The 18,030-nt window shown below is 43.8% G+C and overlaps 1 protein-coding gene across 1 annotated transcript in view; it reads right to left on the reverse strand.

The window, feature by feature from the left end:
• Positions 1 to 8,837: 8,837 nt before the first annotated feature.
• Positions 8,838 to 18,030, reverse strand: part of LOC311128683 (voltage-gated potassium channel KCNC1-like) — a gene marked incomplete at both ends in the record, with an annotated part of 40,024 nt that continues 30,831 nt past the window's right edge. The window contains 2 exons of the mRNA XM_084160894.1: positions 8,838 to 8,902; positions 12,767 to 12,952. Of these exons, the coding sequence (XP_084017020.1) occupies positions 8,838 to 8,902; positions 12,767 to 12,952 (251 nt within the window). The remainder of the gene's footprint in view (positions 8,903 to 12,766; positions 12,953 to 18,030) is intronic.

The raw sequence follows: 18,030 nt of genomic DNA on the forward strand, positions 1-18,030 counted from the left end.
TGTGTTTCTTCCATTTGTGAATAATCGCACCAACTGTTGTCACCTTCTCACCAAGCTGCTTGGCGATGGTCTTGTAGCCCATTCCAGCCTTGTGTAGGTCTACAATCTTGTCCCTGACATCCTTGGAGAGCTCTTTGGTCTTGGCCATGGTGGAGAGTTTGAAATCGGATTGATTGATTGCTTCTGTGGACAGGTGTCTTTTATACAGTTAACAAACTGAGATTAGGAGAACTCCCTTTAAGAGTGTGCTCCTAATCTCAGCTCGTTACCTGTATAAAAGACACCTGGGAGCCAGAAATCTTTCTGATTGAGAGGGGGTCAAATACTTATTTCCCTCATTAAAATGCAAATCAATTTATAACATGTTTGACATGCGTTTTTCTGGATTTTTTTGTTGTTATTCTGTCTCTCTGTCACGTTCGTTGGTTAGAGAGGACCAAGGCGCAGCGTGTTGAGCGAACATACTTTAATAGTAAAGTGCAAACAAGAATTCAAAACAATAAACGATACGTAACGTCCTCAGACAATGACTGACAAGGAACAAAAACCCACAAACACAAGGTGAACACAGACAGTTTAAATATGGCTCCCAATCAGAGATAACGAGCCGACAGCTGACACTCGTTACCTCCGATTGGGAGTCATTTGACCAAACAAGGAAAACACAACCAATACGAACACACCCTGGCTCAAAATACAAAGTCCCGGAGCCAGAGCGTGACAGTACCCCCCCCTAAAGGCGCGGACTGCGACCGCGCCTCAAAACCCCAAATAGGGAAGGGCTGGGTGGGTGTTGCTCCTCGGAGGCGGCTCCGGCTCCGGGCTTGACCACCACCCTACTTCAATCCCCCCGTAATGGCCCCGATCCGATCTGACCCAGCTGGCTGGATCAGGACAGACGACGCGCACCCCTGGCTTAGCGCGTGAGGCAGGAACGGACCGGACCTGGCTGACGATACGCACCCTAGGCTTGGTGCGTGGAGCCGGAACGGACCTCACCAGGCTGACGACTCGCATCCCTGGCTTGGTGCGAGTAGCAGGAATGGGCTGGACCAGGCTGACGACTCGCACCCTTGGCTTGGTGCGAGTAGCAGGAACAGGCTGGACCAGGCTGACGACTCGCACCCTTGGCTTGGTGCGAGTAGCAGGAACGGGCTGGACCAGGCTGACGACTCGCACCCCTGGCTTGGTGCGAGTAGCAGGAACGGGTTGGACCAGACTGGCGACTCGCACCCCTGGTTTGGTGCGAGTGGCAGGAACAGGCCGGGTCGGGCTGGCGACGCACACCGTAGGCTTTGTGCGTGGAGCAGGGACAGGCCGGGCTGGGCTGGCGACGCACACCGTAGGCTTTGTGCGTGGAGCAGGAACCGGCCGGGCTGGGCTGGCGACGCACACCGTAGGCTTTGTGCGTGGATTAGGAACAGGCCAGGCTGGGCTGGCGACGCGTACCACAGACTCGGTGCGGAGCGCAGGAACGGGCCGGGCTGGGCTGTCGACGCACACCGTAGGTTTGGTGCGGGGAGCAGGAATAGACCGGACCGTACTGGGGACACACACCACTGGCTCTACACCGGGATCTGGAACGGGCCGGACCGGACTGGCAACACCCGCCAGTACCTCTCGCCGTGCCTCTACTCCTTCCATCCCCTCTTCTACCAGTGGCCCCCGTAACCTGGCGGCCTCCTCTGCAACCCCGCTGGACCGCTCCATAGCGGCCTCCTGCTGCCCCGATGTCGTGAGCCCCCCCCTAAAAAATGTCTGGGGGTCTCTCCTCCCCGTGGACCAGGCCTCCAACATTCTCTCCCACCTCTCGCTCCTCTGTCTCCAACCCTCTTCACTCAGCTCCTCAATGGGCTTGACCCAGTCGAAGCTGCCACGGAGATCAATTAGCGATGGCTCCTGGACACGCTGCTTGGTCTGGTCTTGGTGTTTTTTTTTGTCACGTTTGTTGGTTAGAGAGGACCAAGGCGCAGCGTGTTGAGCGAACATACTTTAATAGTAAAGTGCAAACAAGAATACAAAACAATAAACGATACGTAACGTCCTCAGACAATGACTGACAAGGAACAAAAACCCACAAACACAAGGTGAACACAGACAGTTTAAATATGGCTCCCAATCAGAGATAACGAGCCGACAGCTGACACTCGTTACCTCCGATTGGGAGTCATTTGACCAAACAAGGAAAACACAACCAATACGAACACACCCTGGCTCAAAATACAAAGTCCCGGAGCCAGAGCGTGACACTCTCACTGTTCAAATGAACCTACCATTAAAATTATAGACTGATCATTTCTTTGTCAGTGGGCAAACGTACAAAATCAGCAGGGGATCAAATACTTTTTTCCCTCACTGTATATGCTTTGCTTGTCTCACAGATTCCACAATTATTTTTCAGGAACATTTACTACTACTGTGGGTTTCTTGTAACTTTAACAGTGACTCAACCATTGTAGGTGTGTTTGTATGACTGTGTGGGAGAGTTTCTCGGTTTGTTTTCAGGTGCAGCACCTCTGAGGTTATATCGTATTCGTCTGGATACTGCTTAGGCTAAATGTGTATATGTTTATCAGATTACTCTGACTGACTCTCCTCTCTTAAGGTGGTCTGACACAATCATCTGATTACATGTGTGCCAGTATGAATGTCATTTTTGCCTCCAATGTTCTGATGTGTCCTCCTGTGCAGATGGTTTCCATGGGAACAGGGGCAGAGCAGCAAGCCGAATGTAGAGAGTATATGAACTTAATAAACATTCAAAACATGCGCTGTTCAGATAGAAGTGTGCATGTGAGAGATTAAAAACAATAAATGATTCACTCAAACAAAACATATAAGCACAAAAACAAAGAGATCATTTATTTCATTTATTTTTGTATCTTATTAATGCGGTTCTTTTTGTAAGGATCATCCAGAAAAGTTCAGTTAGAATACATATCTTCAAAGGGAACATAAGAATGTGTCCCTGTGTTGGTCGACAGAGGGGGCATGACAAATCAAAACAAACATCTGGCATTCTTCCAACATAGACTGAGTTGTGTGAACGATGCACATCGTATGTTCACACAGGCAGTTCTTTTATCGTCTTAAAACCTCTTCTTATACAAGCACTAACTTCAAACAATAACCAATCTCAGCACTAAGGTTGGTTAGCATTCACTACTGAACATCTTTCTACCTAATTTTATACAGTGGGGAAAAAAAGTATTTAGTCAGCCACCAATTGTGCAAGTTCTCCCACTTAAGAAGATGAGAGAGGCCTGTAATTTTCATCATAGGTACACGTCAACTATGACAGACAAATTGAGGGGAAAAAATCCAGAAAATCACATTGTAGGATTTTTAATGAATTTATTTGCAAATTATGGTGGAAAATAAGTATTTGGTCACCTACAAACAAGCAAGATTTCTGGCTCTCACTGTAACTTCTTCTTTAAGAGGCTCCTCTGTCCTCCACTCGTTACCTGTATTAATGGCACCTGTTTGAACTTGTTATCAGTATAAAAGACACCTGTCCACAACCTCAAACAGTCACACTCCAAACTCCACTATGGCCAAGACCAAAGAGCTGTCAAAGGACACCAGAAACAAAATTGTAGACCTGCACCAGGCTGGGAAGACTGAATCTGCAATAGGTAAGCAGCTTGGTTTGAAGAAATCAACTGTGAGAGCAATTATTAGGAAATGGAAGACATACAAGACCACTGATGATCTCCCTCGATCTGGGGCTCCACGCAAGATCTCACCCCGTGGGGTCAAAATGATCACAAGAACGGTGAGCAAAAATCCCAGAACCACACGGGGGGACCTAGTGAATGACCTGCAGAGAGCTGGGACCAAAGTAACAAAGCCTACCATCAGTAACACACTACGCCGCCAGGGACTCAAATCCTGCAGTGCCAGACGTGTCCCCCTGCTTAAGCCAGTACAGGTCCAGGCCCGTCTGAAGTTTGCTAGAGTGCATTTGGATGATCCAGAAGAGGATTGGGAGAATGTCATATGGTCAGATGAAACCAAAATAGAACTTTTTGGTAAAAACTCAACTCGTCGTGTTTGGAGGACAAAGAATGCTGAGTTGCATCCAAAGAACACCATACCTACTGTGAAGCATGGGGGTGGAAACATCATGCTTTGGGGCTGTTTTTCTGCAAAGGGACCAGGACGACTGATCCGTGTAAAGGAAAGAATGAATGGGGCCATGTATCGTGAGATTTTGAGTGAAAACCTCCTTCCATCAGCAAGGGCATTGAAGATGAAACGTGGCTGGGTCTTTCAGCATGACAATGATCCCAAACACACCGCCCGGGCAACGAAGGAGTGGCTTCGTAAGAAGCATTTCAAGGTCCTGGAGTGGCCTAGCCAGTCTCCAGATCTCAACCCCATAGAAAATCTTTGGAGGGAGTTGAAAGTCCGTGTTGCCCAGCAACAGCCCCAAAACATCACTGCTCTAGAGGAGATCTGCATGGAGGAATGGGCCAAAATACCAGCAACAGTGTGTGAAAACCTTGTGAAGACTTACAGAAAACATTTGACCTGTGTCATTGCCAACAAAGGGTATATAACAAAGTATTGAGAAACTTTTGTTATTGACCAAATACTTATTTTCCACCATAATTTGCAAATAAATTCATTAAAAATCCTACAATGTGATTTTCTGGATTTTTTTTCCTCATTTTGTCTGTCATAGTTGACGTGTACCTATGATGAAACTTACAGGCCTCTCTCATCTTTTTAAGTGGGAGAACTTGCACAATTGGTGGCTGACTAAATACTTTTTTTCCCCACTGTATATATTTTGCAAGATGTTGGAGTATATGGTATACTGTACTGTGGTTTGCTGCAAAGAAAAACAACTGTGGAAAAAATATGCAATTCCCTTAGCAAATGTTTAGTAAACACTCTGATCCCTAAAATGTGGCACCATTGAAGAGGGAGGAGTCTCCCTGTTGCATAATAGTGGCTTGCACTGTTCCATGCTTCACTCCACCCCTTGGATAGGTTTGGGTATGTGGATCAAAAGTGTGCATTGGTGAGGCAGTGTTGCAGTGTGTAAATACAGCTTAATGTCTACATTGACTAGTTCACTATAGGAGGAATTCAAAGTCTTTACTTGGTTGGTTCCGCTTTACCCTGTTAGCTGAGCTAAGTAGTCTGGTCTAAAAACGGACTTTAGAAATACAAACACTTTACATTATACAGATATGCACCCCAACCCTTCACTGATTAAATAGCAACATTTAAATAGCAAATATTCTAAATTCAAGTTCTACATAATGAAATACACTGGTCTGTTGTTCAGTGCAAGAGACCTTATCTACCAAACCCAATAGTTTACCCTGATGTCTAGTTTGGAGCGCTGGTTGAATGGTTTATTATACAGGCAGTGTATATATTGTCTGTGGCAGCAATCGTATGCTAAGAGCATTTGTGAGCCAAATTAAGAGGTTATTAGTATACATAGACTATGCATATATTCCGTCATTAGGCTATCAACCTTCAGTAACTATGTGGTTCATGTATATTTTGTGTTTGATATTCCATGTAGGAAATTATGTGGTGAATAATCCCCCTGGGAGTTGGTAAAAGGAAAATGTGACGACTTTGCAGCAAAGTGGATTTTTCTTTATAATAAGGGCATTCAGACTGAGTTATTGGAAATAGTGGAAAACTGTTCCTCAGCCTACCTCTCTTACACACATCTCAATGCCAATAATGGTATCTAGTACCATAGCTTGCTCATGCAACATATTGGTAATAACCTGGCCCTTTGATACATTAGGCCAGGTGACAAAGGGGATATTAGTCCATATTCTATAGCTAACTAGAAAAGCAAAGCCCAAAGCTTGTGAAAACATTATACGCTTGTGAAAACATTGTGGAAAGATTGTTTCATGTAAGTGTAACACATACTGTACTGTTGAAAGAGAGTTCAGAAACCAACCAACCAGTTGTCATTTACTAGGTAGTTACAACATGGATAATCATTTAGTTTGTATCCCATCAAAACCAGTTTTGTATTGACTTATGTTACTGCTTGATCTCTGTTAGTCTCATGGCCACATAAATTAAGCACATGCATATCAAAACCTTGTTCTGAGTGCAATATGTATATGAAATCTACAGCACATTGTCCGGATGCCAGTTTTCCACCTTGCAGCATGAAGTTAACAGAGTAATGCTGTATTTGTAAGAAATACCTCTAATAAATGTTTCTTTCCATTGCTGATAACTGCAAGGTTCCCTATGCAGGCATAGTACCATACATTCAATACATATTTAGGCAAGAAATGTGTCAATTGTTTGTATAACTGGGGATATCAAACTAATTTAAAGCACAACTACAGTTTATGACATAAAAAACTAACTGATTAAGACCAACTGAAAAAATGTCATTGTTGCAGTTATGATCACTTTGCTGAATTCATTTTTCTTACACTCAAACCTTAATGTGTAAAGAGTGAAGACATTCAACATTTCTCAAAGCAAAGTTGAGGGTAAAAAATGCAAATATATCAAAAAGACAACTCAGACGTGGTATGACAAAAACAGCCAGAAAACAAATATTTGGCAAGTTTTAACTCAGGGGTAAAATGACTGTGTTACTGGGGTGAAAATGACACTCTTGATTAGACTTTCTCCAACATAGTTACATGAAGTCAGACACAAGGAAGAGAAGCAGATATACAACACTTATAGAAAACAAACATAAACTTCAATAAACACACGCACGCACACACACACACACACAAACATACACACGCGCACACACACACACACAATGTTCATTCTTACTTAAGTGTGTACAGCATGAAATCAACCAGTCATAGGTACAGCAGTCAATGAGAAAGGTGTGAGAACAACGACTCTTCTGAGTGACATTTAAGGCTGGGCAGGGGCTGGCAGCATGGCCAGCTGTCCACGTCAGCACCCCCCTGGCACTGGTCATCTATGTACAAACAGACTAAGAGCATTATCAGTCGGGGGATGGGACGTTGTGGCCCACACATAGTGTGGTTGGGACACCGTGGTTCATAACACAGACTGACTGGTCTGTGTTCTGTGATCGCCTGGCCCGGCCTGGGCGGGATGCTAGAGAGAAGAGAGACAGAAGTGTTATTACCCAGGGCCTGCTGGGTGAGGGCCTGCTGGGCGAGGGCCTGCTGGGCGAGGGCCTGCTGGGTGAGGGCGTGGGTGAGAGTTAATGGTGGATGATGCTCAAAGTGCAGAGGGAGGGGCAGAGATGAGATTACTTTAGAGGAATTTAATGTGTGCCGCCGGGCAGGCATCCCATGGTAAACCAGCTAGTTTGACCATGCTTCACCCATGCTTAGCCAATGCATCACACCTCTTTGTGTAGAATGTCTGTATAAAAGAGGTTGTTTTAAAGGGAAGTCTTACGAGTATGTTCAAACCATGCTTTCATTTAAAGTCCCCTTTAGATGTTGTTGAGGGTTTAATCATCACCATGCTGTGCATTCTGCCATGCATCTTTCAGGCCACTCTGGGTTCAGACTTGATTTCACTCCTGTTTAAGACCATCCCATTCACTTCCTTTTGGTTTCCAAAAAGCTTGGTACACCAGAGGAGAGAAAGGGAGAAATACATTCATATGCATTCAATCCATTCAATGAAATACAGACCCCTCTGACAGGTTTTATACAAAATTTATTTCATGCTAGAGTTGTATTCTTGAACTATTTTTTACCTATTGATTTCATGTTGCATAACATTGTGCATGCAGTTGATTTCCCCCATGTTCTTAATTGCAAACAACGCTTTAAAATATACATATATTTTTGCTGCTTTCATAGTAGCTAAAGGTTGTGAGAGGGAAAGATGGTCAGACACAACCTGACTCAACCAGATTTTCATTTTCTTTCAAAAATAACACTGTTCAAATTATATACTTAGTATGTGAACGTAACAATGGTTCACTATGATAAGTTCTCCATAAATAATTGATTGTATACATCAAGATGTATAGCAGTAGACAGAAACATATATCACTAATTTAGCCTAAATGATTCTTCTCATTAAGATCCAAGATCACAAGCATGCCAACAGAAACAAGGTCAAAAGTTATTTTAGCTTTTCACAACAGAGAGAGCTTGCTGAAATATGTATATTCTCCATCTCTCTACAAGTCTCTAGTTAGGGAATAGTGGTCAATATGACCAGAGCTGCCAGGTAACATGTACTCTGTACCACAAAGAAAAATAGGAAGAAAGGTGAAAAGAAAACACTGTCATTGAACACCTTAATAGTCTGGCTACATAAATTGTATGCAAAAGTGAGGAATCGTTAAAAGAAAAATATATTATTCAAATGGATAGTCGTAATAGCTATAGTTTGTTTTTCGTTTTTTGTAGTCCACGATGCAACTCATGCTAAATAAAAAGAGTCAGGTTTAACTGATGGTACCGGGTGACATAAATGCCATTAGCAGTTATTCTTATTGTCCTCTACTTATTGATTTCATTCCACTCCTTTTGGCCATTCAGGCCAAGATGTCAGACCAGTGTTCCTTTGTGATGTGTCTTTCTGTCTTCTTCCAGTTCTTCCTTGAGAAAAAGTTAGTACAAAAACAACAATGAAGAAAAGCAAAAAGGACTTCTTCTATCTTGATTTTCTTCCACGTTTAAGAGAAAACCTGTCCATCAAAGTAAGACAAGTGATCTCACTGTAAGAACCCTCTGTATCTACTGTTTCTCTTCCTCACTGTGAATGTGGCCCTGTCAAGCCCTCCATCCGTGGAATCAAGAAACGTTGGAGAGGGGGATTTCTCCCAAAGCGTTGGTTTCTCCCACTCAGAGTCAGACTGTGGTGCGCCCCCCTCAGGTTACTCTGAGAACTTCTGCCTGCATATACTTAACTAAGACAGTCTCCTCTTTACATGGATCTGTGGTAGAGAATACAGGGGAGGGTTGGGTTGCTCAGCATCAGCCAGTCATTGGTCATTCTCAAGAGCGTGGATTAATTTGAGAAAAGTAAGACAATTGGGGTGTTTACAGAGACAGATGACCTCTTACAGATGTTTTAAAAAGAAAATAACTTGTTCTGTGGTGATCCAGGAGAAGGAGAGAAAACGAGGGACAAAGATACAGAGAAGTGAAAGAAAGAGACAAGCTGAGAGGACAGCAGAGGAACAGAGTGTCGGGATGTGTGACTGGGCCTACTCTCTGTTGTATCGGAGTTCTGTCCATACACACAACATCCCTGAGGGGGAGCCACCCCAACAGAGAAAGACAGGATTGTAGCTGGATAGGAAGATTGACAGAATAAAAGACAGAAGAGCAGAACGGAAGAAGACGTCAACCAAAAATGGGAAAATTTGACTTCTCTTTGAAGTAGCTACTTTGTGGGTGTTCTAGTGGTGGGAGGAGACATTCTTTACCTTTTAAAAAAGTATTATGAAATAGAATATAAATAAGCAAAAATATATATCTTTACTACTGAATCTATTGATGGTTTGCCTTCAATATTGACATGACTAAGTTCCAATAATTGAAGTGTTGGAGTACTTTACCTACAGTGAATATTTACAGCTGGGTCCTTTTCCTCATTTGGATGGGCAATACAATAGTATTTTTCTCCCATTCATAGGTGTAGGGTTCTATATGAGTTATTCCAGATCTTTCGGAATCTACCTGAGCTGACCTTCTCTTTCCTATGGATCTCAAACTTCCATATTTCAGGTATTAAAGACTCTCTTCCCATTATCAGTTTTGAGAAGGGACAGTTTACAGAGACAGAGAACAAGCAACACAGATAACCACAGAAAAAAGAAGAGAGGGAAGCGAAAAGCTGAAGACAGAGAGCAAGGTTCAGAGGACAGGAATGGGACAGACCGATACAACACGGTGGGACAGGAGCCAGCTGCGGACAGGGTTTCTGTGGGTGGGTAACGGGGAGAGGGGCAGGGGTTTAGAGGGGACCCTAGGAGACCGCCCTGTGCCACTGATCCATGCCTACAGAATGGATAGGATAGTCTGATACAGGACACTAGGTGGGCTGCAGGTCCCTGCAAACACTGACACCACTCCAGTAGGGTATCTGTATGGGACCTCTATCTTTCAAATAATTTCCTTTCACTCTTTTCAAACGTTAGAATGTTATTGATCCAACATTGTAGGCCAATTGTACATACATGTATTACCATTCATGCATTCTCTGTTTGATTAAGGTCCCGGAAGCATGCAGAGAGCGGTTTGGGGGGGTGGGTGGGGGTGGGGGGGTTGGAGGTTGAGGCACGGCTCAGAAAGAGAAGGCACATCAATGTATTTTATAGCAGGGTTGAGAGCCCAACAGCCAATCTGGCTCCAGGCACTAACACTTATCTAACACTTATTCAGCTCGGTCAACATCAAGATCATTTTCTGGTTAACAATATCAAATGGAGAAGAGAGACTGACAGTATCCAGTCTGCTTTGTAATACTGTCTATAAGAGTGCTGGCACAGAGCCATATTCAGCTAGACTTCAACATGTATCTACTGCAGTCCAATTATATTGTGATCTTGTTACATAATATTAAGATATGCTGATATTTAAGAACAACAATAGCCTGTCATCTGTTTGTGAAGCAATGACATAAAAATAGTTCTTAGCTGAAGTTAGATCTTGTTGAATTATTATTCATTGTTAGATCAGAGGTAGGACGCTGTTGAAATATCCTGTCTTGCTTCTCACCATGGTTGTCCTATAATGTAACGTCATGTGGCCTCTCTTATTCCTCACCATACTTCACCCCTTACCTCCAATGCCAACCATCAGCTGGACAGGACATGCAGTGTTGAGTTATGAGACAAGCACAACACATGCCAACATGGAGCAACAGAGAAACAGGTTCCCTTTACATTGGCAACGTATACATAGACAATCACACACAGACACACTCGCAGACATACCGTACACACACTCCGAAGCACATTCATAAACACATGACATTGAAAATACAACAGTGAGGGCATGTGTTCTCTTAGCTACTGTTATGTTGTTGATATGTTGTATTTCATGTTAGTGGTCATCCTACTTGATTCATCTTTGAAAAAAAAAGAAAAAAAAAATGATGCACTCACTAACTGTAAGTCGCTCTGGATAAGAGTGTCTGCTAAATGACTAAAATGTAAACATGTAAATGTAATGGATCAGTCTCATGACGTGGACACAGTGGATTACTGTTGTGTTTGTGTTATGGCTCTTGAGAGTCACTGAACTTGTCCATCCAAAACAGATCATGCTCACGAAGAGCAGTCCACAATGGGACACAGTGGGAATGTGTGACCTTTCGACCAAAAAAAGCTCCACGTGCACTAGAAGAGGAAGGATAAAAAGTATGTGTAAACTGTATACTGTATGGAGGCTGTAACAGGTTCTGTCTTAGCAAGTGTCTTGGAACTTGGCTGGGGAAGATGGCAGGTGAGATTTAGCAATGCTATTAGCCCATGACAACAATATATGGTATTATGTGCTTGTGATTCATCTCCCTACGCTCACAAGCAGCTAATTTAAGAAGCTGCGGACGACACTGGCATTATAGTTTCATACTGCAACAAACGTGGAAGCAGCTTCTTCTTCTTCTTCTTTTTCAGAGTTGATTGATCATAGAAGCCTTTGGCTTGCAGTTGTCCTGCCTTTGCCTGGTGTAACTGTAGACTAGAGGATAAGGTGAGGGTCTGATGTTATCATAGAGCATAAGGATATCAAGGATCTCTCGGTGGTGAACAAGGCATTTCTTTGATTGTGCTATTCTTTAGTGTTAGAGGCTGGGGCGTCAGGTTGTGAGTGTGGCATGGCCGTCCTCTTGGCCACATACCCACCCAGCTAGCTGCAGCAGAGGGTAGGCCTGGGGGCCTTGGGGGTCGAGCGGTGGGCATGGGGGCGCCGGCTCTGCCAGTGACCTCCCCTGGGAAGGGCCAGCTACCGGCCAATTAGACACAAGTCAAGGATGGGGGGATGGAGGGAGGAACAAACAGATCAGACAATGAGTGGAGGAAAAACAAAGAAAAACAAACATACGACAAAGAAAAACAGAAAAAGGGAAAGTTAAGGTTGGCCCAGGGGGCAGTGTGATAGTCTCAGTGATGAACAAACCACATGGAGAGGATAGAACAGCCAGAGATGGAGAGGAGGGTTGGCAGGGTAAAGTAAAGAAGAACTTCAAGAAAATCCCAAAACAAAAAAACAAGACCACTGATTAGTGATTTGTTTATATATTTGTTCAGTAACTTATTTCATGCGGAAGTAAATAAACGAAGGTAAGAATAATTCAGATGATTCAGTTTTAATGAAAGAGAGTGAGAAGAGTTGGACAGGGAAAAACGCTAGCGTCCAAATGCCAAATAAGAATGTTGGGGGTGATGCTGTGTCGCTCAACAGTATGTGGGTGGGGGACCTAAAGTTGTTTGTGTTGGAGGCTGTATAGACAAGGATAGTAAGGACAAGACCTACGGTCATATAGGAGATAGCAACAACAAAAATAATCTGTGTGCTCTCTAAAGTGTATTTTTGTGTCACGTTTCAGACTTGTGTGTGTGCAGTTTCTCCTCCCTGAGTACACATGAAAGTATGTTTGTGCTTGAGTCTGAGTGTGTTCCCTGAGGTGTGTTCCCTGAGGTGTGTTCCCTGAGGTGTGTGATCTGAAGTGTGTGCCCTGAAGTGTATGCCCTGAAGTGTGTGCCCTGAGGCAGGTGTGCCCTGAGATTTAAGCCCTGGGATGTGTGCCCTGATGTAAGGCCTGTGTCTACGTGTGTCATATTACGTACCCTTCCTGACTCTGGCCGCCGTGTGGCCTGGCCGCCCTCCCATGGCCAGGAGGAAGCAGGGCTGCTGCTCGGACCGGTCAATAGGGCTTAAGATCTGGCCGTCGTCAGGTGATAGGATCTGGTCTATGTGGGGACAGTCTTCATTGGCCAGCGCTGCTTTTTCTGCCTCCTTGGCTGCCTCCTTGGCTGCCTCCTTGGCTGCCTCCTTGGCTGCCTCCTTGGCTGACTCCTTGGCTAACTCCTTGGCTAACTCCTTTGCTGACTCCTTGGCTGACTCCTTGGACGTTTCCCCGTTCACGTTGGGATCTTGAAAAACAGCTTGTGGAACTGAAACAGAGGGAGAAGAACTTAGTAGTGATTCCTCAATGGTGTGGAAGAGGACGTGTCAGAACCGGCATTTATGTGCAAGCTTGGCTGTTTTTTTAATCAACCAGGTAACACAGATTTGAAGCACAATCGTCAAACTTTTTAAAATGTAAAATCAACATTGACCTTTCCCAACTGCCCCAAATCCCAACCACTGGAACTTCAACTAACAAAAACTCTTTAGACTTGCTGCTCAATTTGGCACAGAATACCTGCTTTCTTTGGTTTCCCAAATCGCTCACTCTCAAAACTAACAAGTTCCTGTCCTGGAAATGTACCACCAATATTTCCAGACATAGCAGTGACTATTTACAGGTCAATAAAACAACCATAGTGCCATACAGTGGTGTAAAGTCCTTAAGTAAAAATACTTTAAAGTACTACTTAAGTAGTTTTTTTGAATATCTGCACTTTACTTTGCTATTTTTATTACTTCACTACATTCCTAAAGAAAATGCTGTACTTTTTACTCCATACATTTTCCCTGACACCCAAAAGTACTCGTTACATTTTGAATGCTTAGCAGGACAGGAAAATGATCAAATTCACACACTTATCAAGAGAACATCCCTGGTCATCCCTACTGCCTCTGATCTGACGGACTCACTAAACACAAATGCTTTGTTCGTAAATGATGTCTGAGTGTTGGAGTGTGACCCTGGCTATCCGTAAATAAAAAATAAAAAATTGTGCCGTCTGGTTTGCTTAATATAAGGAATTCTAAATTACACTACTCAAAGAAATAAAGGGAACACTAAAATAACACATCCTAGATCTGAATGAATGAAATAATCTTATTAAATACTTTTTTCTTTACATAGTTGAATGTGCTGACAACAAAATCACACAAAAATGATCAATGGAAATCAAATTTATCAACCCATGGAGGTCTGGATTTGGAGTCACCATCAAAATTAAAGTGGAAAACCACACTACAGGCTGATCCAACTTTGATGTAATGTCCTTAAAACAAGTCAAAATGAGGCTCAGTAGTGTGTGTGGCCTCCACGTGCCTGCATGACCTCCCTACAATGCCTGGGCATGCTCCTGATGAGGTGGCGGATGGTCTCCTGAGGGATCTCCTCCCAGACCTGGACTAAAGCATCCGCCAACTCCTGGACAGTCTGTGGTGCAACGTGGCGTTGGTGGATGGAGCGAGACATGATGTCCCAGATGTGCTCAATTGGATTCAAAAGTGACCAAAACATCAGCCAGGAAGCATAGGAACTGAGAAGTTGTCTGTGGTCACCACCTGCAAAACCAGTCCTTTATTGGGGGTGTCTTGCTAATTCCCTATAATTTCCACCTGTTGTCTATTCCATTTGCACAACAGCATGTGAAATTTATTGTCAATCAGTGTTGCTTCCTAATTTGACCGTTTGATTTCACAGAAGTGTGATTGACTTGGAGTTACATTGTGTTGTTTAAGTGTTCCCTTTATTTTTTTGAACAGTGTATTTGTACTTTTGACACTTACAGTGGGGAAAACAAGTATTTGATACACTGCCGATTTTGCAGGTTTTCCTACTCACAAAGCATGTAGAGGTCTGTAATTTTTATCATAGGTACACTTCAACTGTGAGAGACGGAATCTACAACAAAAATCCAGAAAATCACATTGTATGATTTTTAAGTAATTAATTTGCATTTTATTGCATGACATAAGTATTTGATACATCAGAAAAGCAGAACTTAATATTTGGTACAGAAACCTTTGTTTGCAATTACAGAGATCATACGTTTCCTGTAGGTCTTGACCAGGTTTGCACACACTGCAGCAGGGATTTTGGCCCACTCCTCCATACAGACCTTCTCCAGATCCTTCAGGTTTCGGGGCTGTCGCTGGGCAATACGGACTTTCAGCTCCCTCCAAAGATTTTCTATTGGGTTCAGGTCTGGAGACTGGCTAGGCCACTCCAGGACCTTGAGATGCTTCTTACGGAGCCACTCCTTAGTTGCCCTGGCTGTGTGTTTCGGGTCGTTGTCATGCTGGAAGACCCAGCCACGACCCATCTTCAATGCTCTTACTGAGGGAAGGAGGTTGTTGGCCAAGATCTCGCGATACATGGCCCCATCCATCCTCCCCTCAGGACGACTGCCCTTACTGAGGGCAGTCATCCTGTCCCCTTTACAGAAAAGCATCCCCAAAGAATGATGTTTCCACCTCCATGCTTCACGGTTGGGATGGTGTTCTTGGGGTTGTACTCATCTTTCTTCTTCCTCCAAACACGGCGAGTGGAGTTTAGACCAAAAAGCTATATTTTTGTCTCATCAGACCACATGACCTTCTCCCATTCCTCCTCTGGATCATCCAGATGGTCATTGGCAAACTTCAGACGGGCCTGGACATGCGCTGGCTTGAGCAGGGGGACCTTGCGTGCGCTGCAGGATTTTAATCAATGACGGCGTAGTGTGTTACTAATGGTTTTCTTTGAGACTGTGGTCCCAGCTCTCTTCAGGTCATTGACCAGGTCCTGCCGTGTAGTTCTGGGCTGATCCCTCACCTACCTCATGATCATTGATGCCCCACGAGGTGAGATCTTGCATGGAGCCCCAGACCGAGGGTGATTGACCGTCATCTTGAACTTCTTCCATTTTCTAATAATTGCGCCAACAGTTGTTGCCTTCTCACCAAGCTGCTTGCCTATTATCCTGTAGCCCATCCCAGCCTTGTGCAGGTCTACAATTTTATCCCTGATGTCCTTACACAGCTCTCTGGTCTTGGCCATTGTGGAGAGGTTGGAGTCTGTTTGATTGAGTGTGTGGACAGGTGTCTTTTATACAGGTAACGAGTTCAAACAGGTGCAGTTAATACAGGTAATGAGTGGAGAACAGGAGGGCTTCTTTAAAAAAAACTAACAGGTCTGTGAGAGCCGGAATTCTTACTGGTTGATAGGTGATCAAATACTTATGTCATGCAATAAAATGCAAATTAATTACTTAAAAATCATACAATGTGATTTTCTGGATTTTTGTTTTAGATTCCGTCTCTCACAGTTGAAGTGTACCTATGATAAAAAGTACAGACCTCTACATGCTTCGTAAGTAGGAAAACCTGCAAAATCGGCAGTGTATGAAATACTTGTTCTCCCCACTGTAAGTATATTTAAAACCAAATACTTTTAGACTTTTACTCAAGTAGTATTTTACTGGGTGACTTTCACTTTAACTTGAGTCATTTTCTATTAAAGGTATCTTTCCTTTTACTCAAGTATGACAAATTGGGTACTTTTTCCACCACTGGTGCATTACGATTCTTCATCTTCAGTATGGTTAATAAAGGTAGTGGAGTTCACAAACTCTACCTTCTGTACATGACCAACTCCAAACAATCTGAGAGAACTGGAAACACTACCATTTGATCATCCAGGCCTCACATGTCATACCTAATGTGGGCCTTATAAGCATTACATCTCCAGACTGGATCACACAGCCCAGACCACCACTGTCACCTCTGTAGTAAAACATGATTTGTGGGTAACACTTGCAGATATTAGCAATGGTCTCTCTACTGCTGCATTGATGCTCCACCCCATTACACATGTACAGATATCCATTTGCTCTTGTCAGCGCAGCAGGCAGCAGACAGACCCTAGCCAGCCACACACAGCCATTGTACATGTGACGCAGACCTCCTGGGATGGAGGGAGAGGAAGGAGGGGAGAGAGAGTGGGAGATGAGTCACTTTCTTCGGAATAGTTCAATGAATAAAGACACCATACTCTACGTCCCTCACTCCTTCCCTCCTCCTTCACTTGAATTGCACCCTCTCTGTTCCTCTCTTTCTCCCTATCGACTTAGTCTTTTTTTCATCCCTCTGTTATTTCCCCCCATCCCCTCATTCATCTTCTGGATATCTGTATCCAGGTCATGGGCTCTATTGATTGGCTGTTGGCCTGGTCATCGTGCATGTCTGATGTGATGAAGTGGCATAGGATTTGTCCAGTTGGTGCCTCTTTACGGGAAAGAGAGGGAGAGTAAAGATGACACAGCAGTAATGACCATATCACTGAGATCTGTCCATCACTGGCATTGTGGAGGACAACACTTCCAATAGAAGCATGATGCATTTTGGTCATTTTGGTCAGCCATCACTACAGCCTGAAGCCACCTTACTCTTTACTTTCTACTGTACTAACAACATTTATCGCAGAACCATACTCATCGCTTCTCATTCAAATGTATTGCCAGACTGCACAACCACATAAGAGATATACAGCGTGATACTGTATGTAAGTTAGCAGACCTGGTCCAGAAGTGTGTGTCTGTGTGCACGTGTGGCTAAAAACGGCTCACTGAATTAATGATGACAGACCTTTCAGAGGGTGTTTTTTTTTACTGCACTGGCTTGCTTAGTGCTCACTGTCTGGGACTGCACTCCCATTGTCATCCCAATGGCACGTCACTGGGTCAACTCCCCACTGGTCCCTTCATGTGTGTCTGTGTGTTTTGACATTGATTAGTATAAATAGATGTGTCCATCTGTTTAAACTTCCAACAATAAGCACACACCATATTCAAGTATGTAGCAAAGTAATGGATGTCATAAATAAGCAAGTAGCTACGTTTTGTGTGTGTGCGCGTGCGCGTGTGTGTGATTGTGTCTGTGTGTGTCGAGCCAGAATGCTCGATCACATCAGCTGCTCAAGGGACCTGTGTTATGAGGAGTACAGTACAGTACTTTAAAAGTTATGTAACTTTTCCCAGCTCTCTTATTCAGAGAAAGTGAGCTCTGTGTAGACTGCTGTAAAAAGTAAATTGATGCATTGCATATTTGGCAATCCTAGCCTTTCCCTCATCCTAATCAAACAGCCCATGCCTCTTGTTCAATGACTGGAGGACTCAGACAGAGTTCTCACTCCACGGTAGGCCGTTTATAGACAATGCCAACTTAAGTG

Source organism: Coregonus lavaretus, assembly GCF_964263955.1.
Source record: "Coregonus lavaretus genome assembly, chromosome: 4".
In the NCBI taxonomy this organism is placed as follows: Eukaryota; Metazoa; Chordata; class Actinopteri; order Salmoniformes; family Salmonidae; genus Coregonus; species Coregonus lavaretus.